At 35.7% G+C, this 5,881-nt stretch overlaps 1 protein-coding gene and 1 long non-coding RNA gene across 3 annotated transcripts; one reads left to right on the top strand and one right to left on the bottom strand.

Moving 5' to 3' along the window:
• Positions 51–1,993, bottom strand: LOC107610308 (putative pentatricopeptide repeat-containing protein At3g23330). The gene has a single exon (XM_016312372.2). The coding sequence runs from the start codon at positions 1,953–1,955 to the stop codon at positions 183–185; it is 1,773 nt and encodes a 590-aa protein (XP_016167858.1). The 5' UTR covers positions 1,956–1,993; the 3' UTR covers positions 51–182.
• Positions 3,183–4,097, top strand: LOC110265560. 2 transcript variants are annotated; one of them, XR_002351718.1, is made up of 2 exons: positions 3,183–3,375; positions 3,873–4,097. It is a non-coding gene; the product is annotated as an uncharacterized LOC110265560 (long non-coding RNA). The 2 variants fall into 2 exon arrangements; XR_002351719.1 differs by having other exon boundaries at positions 3,183–3,461.

Below are 5,881 nucleotides of genomic sequence, written 5' to 3'. Positions count from 1 at the left end.
CTCATTGGCTGCATGAATTATTTGGTAGCTTATGAGTTCTGACCAACTTTGGAGATGAAATTCAACTTGCATGTTTAATAACTCTCGAAAACTGAGGTAATTTTTCTCCCCCATTAACATCTAGTAGACGATTTGGGTATGTTTAATGAATTTAATTGTTTTATTATTTACATGTAATACAATCACCAATAATCACCACATGAACAAATTCCTTGTTTAAAATGATGATAGCGATTAACGTCTCTCACGGTAATTTCCCTGTCAGTGATCTTTGATATGAACTTGATGGCAACATGGCAGTCCTCACATATTCGTAGGTTCTTTGTTATCAGAAGCCTGGTTCCTGAGGGAGTACTAATGAGTCCAAATGCAATGGCCAGTCTCTCACTGTGACTGCACACCATGTTTGTCTTCTCATCTTCCTCAACATCATGGAACACAGATCCTGTGTCCGGGACATACCCAACTTCTCTCATTAGCCCTTCTAACCTCTTCAGTTCTGCATATATTGCATCACAATCTGGATGTGACACATCCCCGGAGAGAAATGCATACACTTTGTTCTTCACTTCAATCCAGCTACAAGCCATGTTTTTCTTTATCCCTTTATCTATCATTATCTGCCTCAACCTTGTAACTCCTTCCCAATTACCCGATTTAGCATACATGTTAGCCAAGATCACATAATTGCCCGAATCGTCAGGGTCAAGCTCAATCAGCTTCTCCAAGGCTAGCTCTGCCAACTCCACATTCCCATGGATCTTGCATGAATTTAGCAAAGCACCCCACACCCCAGAATCCGGCCTTACACTCATATGTCGGATAAGATCATAAGCCTCCTCCAGTTTGCCACAGTGACCAAGAAGATCAACCATGCATGTGTAGTGTTGAACAGTTGGATTGATACCATAATCCCTCACCATCATATCATAAAAAGCTTGCCCTTCATCGAGCAGACGCCCACGGCTGCAAGCTGCTAGAACACCAACAAAGGTTATAAGATCCGGCCGAGCCTCTTTCCTCATTACCTCAAAGAGTTCCAAGGCTTCCTTGGCAAGACCATGCATTGCATAACCAGTGATAATTGCATTCCAAGACACAACTCTTTTCTCCCTAAGCATCTCGAACAAGGCACGAGCAACTCTCACAGAACCACATTTTGCATACATATCTATCAGAGCAGTCTTGACCTTATCATTGAATTGAAATCCATGTCTCCAAGCAAGACCATGGATCTCCTTCCCATGAGGAAGACAGGCAATGTCAGCCGAGGACGAAATCACAGTTACAAGAGTTGCCTCGGTGGGTCTTACACCGGTCACCACCATGTACCTACACAGAGCAAGTGACTCATCAGGGTGTCCATTCAGCGCATAAGCCGCGAGCATGGAATTCCACAACACAGCATCTCTTACAACAATTTTATCAAACACATGGCGAGCTTCAACCAGACAACCACACTTAGCATACATATCAATGAGAGCAGCACCTACAAAGAAATCCCTCTCCCAGCCAGTTCTAATCACACACTCATGGATGCCCCTTCCCTCTCCAATAGCAGAGAGTGCAGAGCATGCTTTAAGAACAAAGGGGAAAGTGAAGTTATCAGGATTGAGTCCATACTGAAGCATCTGGTGAAACAGCGAGATGGCAGCCTGGTGGGGCCCATTCCAGGCGTAACCACGAATCAGGACGTTCCAGAGAAACAAGTTCTGTTTGGGAATTCTGTCGAACACTTGGTGTGCATTCCGCAGGGAGTTGCAAACGCTGTACAGATTGACGAGCTTTGTGGCCAAATCTTGATTGTAAGCGACACCGAGTTGGAAGAATCGCGCGTGAAGCTGCTTCCCCGGTCGTAACGCCTTGCCGGCGATACAATACTGAAGTAGTGAAGCGTAACTGTAATGAGTTAGTTGCAATAACTGACCAATTTCTTTGCATTTCATGATTACCATTTTAGAGAATGAGAGCAGTAGACTATATGTCTCACTTCATGTTTTGGGCCTGAGCCCATATATGCTTGATCAGCTAAGAGTAGCCCAATTCGGCCCATTTAATAAATGAAAGGCCCAAAAGTGGAGTCTATGAAGATTCGGACTCTGGACCAATAAAGGAAGGGGGAAAAAAGACTGCATTTTTTATTTTTTCCCACGTCTCACATTAATTGAATGAGAAAATTCTCCCTTATCTATGACTATAGTGGTATGCACTTTCAAGAGAAAAGAAATGACTATACTATTATTGTGTTAGCATGTATTGTTGTGATTTGTCCTGTCTCAGTTGTTGTTTATTCTCAATATTATGTTCCATTCTCTCTTTTTCAGTTTTCAAATTTGTAGGCTTGTCATGTAGCTGTAGTGTGGAAAATCTTTGCAATGTGATTTGTTCAACGTAAAAATCACTACCTAGCTTGGTCATTTGCTTTCCAATTTCCGTATTTTTGTACAATGCTTAAGTGTATAGTGCTGTGGGTAATTATCATACAATGAAATCATTCCAAATTGAATAAGTTTAGTTGTTGAATTGATTATCATGCACTGAAATTTCCACATGACCATTTTCTTATTTTAAACCTTAAAGATAAATTGTTGGTATTCGATGTGAGATTTAATACACCATTTGGTAGTCTTTATCTTAATTTGAATGATGTTGGCTGTTACTGTTCCAGTCTTGTTTGATCTTCTTTTGTATAAGAACATGGTGCATGCTACTTGTACTCCTTGATGTAGAGAGCACCAGTGTCTAATAAAATTTATTATATAGTACTAGTTAAATAAATTTGGTCAGACCAATATGTCTGCAAAATTGAGTATTTTCTAATGTCCTCTCCTTCAGTTAAATTACTAAGAAGGGACAAGTAAAGATGGTAGGTCTATGTTCTTAATGGATACATACATGAATTCATTGTAAATTATATGCATGTGACAGCACTTTTTGACTCTATACATGAGCCTCCATTTCATCTACTTTTCAAAACTAACTGTCATACAGAGTTGGGTGAAGATGTTTGAATCTTTATCTTTATAGTGGCCGGTTTCTTCAATCTTCCAATGATGAGTATGCAGAACCAGCCTGTCAATCCATCCATTCAGGATCTTGTGCTATACGCCACTGATCGATTTTCTAAAATCATGTCGTGTTAGAATTTACTGGATTAATTATTAGTATTAGCTTGGTTGTTGTAAATTTCTGATTAAATACTAAGTTTCAAGATTAGTCTTAGCCTTAGGCAATGCCAGTGATTATCATGATCAATTTAGGGAATAGCTTCTTGTTTATTTGATGCAGGATGCTCTAGGATGCAAGAGATTCTCTCTAAGGTTCTAGAATAAGCTTGACACAGCTTCATTGGTGGCGTCTCTGCTTCGTGGCAGGGTAAGGCGAACGAGAGTCCCATGACTGAACTGTCATGTGCTTCTTCCTGTCAGTTTAAGCTTTCGTAATAAATAGTTTCATGACAGGTATGTTATTATTTTGTCTTAGATAGCTTAGAGCATTTTGAATTGTGATTGTTGAAGATGTGACTCTCCTTGCATACCTGGATGTGATAGTTACCACAAATTCAAAGAAATCTTAAAAGGAACAAGTGTGCTAGTTCTAGATAGTAAAGCACTAAGTAATTTTTATCTATATCCATGTTAGAAGCATCATCATTCATCACCACAAGGATAAGACTATAAGAGTAGTTACTAGTTACTCTCTTCATTTGCAATTCTTAGAGGCTATGATTTATTTTCCAAAAGGGAATGATGTATTATGAAGACTGATGTATTTACTATTTTCTGAGCTACTTAGACTTTGCTTTTATTTTATTTATTAGCTTCTGTGACCTATGAAAACTTGAATACTAATAGTAATATTTTTTGTCCTAGGCATTCTTCCATATTTAATGGCGGTTTGCACCTTTTGTGATGGAAAACTTCTTTTACAAGAAAGCGACAAAGGCTTCAAAACAAAGAAAGGAAGATACTTCTTTCCTTGTGCAGTTTTTGGTGTTTCTGTTGTAGCTTTCCTGAGTGGAGGAACAAAAAGGTGGCATGGAATTTAAGTTGGGAAAAAAAAAATAAAAAAAGTTAAAAGTAGAAGGAGGTGTGAAAAAGCTATGATGCACGGATACTGACACGGATACGGGACACGACATGACATGGGACACGCCGACACGCGAATTTTAAAATCTTACATGATACGGGGACACGCATATATATAAAGTATAAAGTATTTTTTAGATAAATTGTAATGATATTTTAATTATTTTTAATATCTTATTTAATTATATCAATTATTTAAAATATTTTTTGTTTTAATAAATAATAATATATACTATATCTAAATTTATTTTAAGAATATATGTTAAGAATAAGACTGAACACGCAGACACGTAATGGTATTTAGGTGTGTCCAAACGTGTCCGAAACAGAATTTTTTATTTTTTATTAAGACACGATTGGACACAGTAGACACGCGTATCGGACAAGTGTCGGTGAGTGTCGTGTCCGAAATGTGTTCGACACGCGACATGATAACTCAGCGAAGTGTCCGCGCTTCATAGTGTGAAAGTAAACTAAAAATCAATTAATGCTGATATGTATTAGGTTTGTGGTGGAATCATGTGATTGCATCAAGTTATCTACCGTTCTCAACCACCAAATCAGAATCATCAGAAGTAAAAGAAAGAAAGAAAATGCAGGAAACATTATTATGGCTCACTTGGTTTGAATTGCAGATAGATAGATAGATAGAGATAAACTTAATCATAACCCACATGACTCCAAAACTTTAATTATGGAATGTGGTGCCATAAATAACTTAAATACTAGATAATAGATTATACCCAATAAAATCATATCCCTTGTTCCTTCAACATTAACTCTAATAATATAATCAAAGTTTATATTCCTCAATCTAAGGACACTCAGTGCCAATTACCATCAGTTAGTTGCAATAAGTGTTATTTGGCACTACTGATTAAAGAACTTTCATTTTCCAGCATCTGTTGCATGTTCCCCACCTGACCTGCCACATTAAATTATTTATTTCCCACAATAAATAAAAATATCTAACAATAATAAATAAATAAATAAATGCCACGCTATATGTGGATCGAAATTTATAGCTTTTTTTAATTTTTCATGAATTTGGCACTATATATTAGAAGCATATAAAATGATTTCATGCCAATGAATTATAGCTCAAATAACATAATCTTTTCATATTCATTTAAAAAGTTCTGGATTCGAGTCTCCCTGTTTTAGGTGTATATAAATGATTTCATGTTGAGGATGTATCAAAATTAGATCAAGGGTTAATTGAAACTTTTATTCTATTTATTAGACATTTTTTTTTTAAATTATTTGCCAACATTTCCATCTTTCAGATGACAAATTGATGGTTTGTTTTTTAAGAGAGAAAAATAATTAAAATATTCAATTTGCAAATTTGTAAAAAATTAAGAGGTGGATTTGTATATCTAATTAAAAGTCGGAAACTAAAATTTACATGGCGTAAAGTTTAAGAACTTATTATAATAGTTTATTTCGTTTAAATACAGACAATTACTTCGAAAACCACATTTTTATCGTGGAAAATGTTAGAGCACAAGTTGTCAAAAAGTAAATTATCAGAATGAATGATGGTGCGATATATTATATAGTTAATAAAAATGTTTTTAATGAATTACACAGTCAATGTCATATAATGCCATTATTATATAATATATCTTAGAAAAACACCTTATAATATTTCTTTTTGTTTCTTACCACATCTCTTAATCTAATAGATTAGATTAAATATTAGCTTATCACGAATTTAAGTTTTATTTAACAATTTGACATATATTTTAAAAAAGAATACCATTTTAAATTCAATCATTATCATATATTTT

This window comes from Arachis ipaensis, chromosome B08 (genome assembly GCF_000816755.2).
Source record: "Arachis ipaensis cultivar K30076 chromosome B08, Araip1.1, whole genome shotgun sequence".
In the NCBI taxonomy this organism is placed as follows: Eukaryota; Viridiplantae; Streptophyta; class Magnoliopsida; order Fabales; family Fabaceae; genus Arachis; species Arachis ipaensis.
The sequence above is the reverse complement of the archived record's forward strand: the minus strand, read 5'-3'. Positions and strand labels throughout refer to the sequence as shown.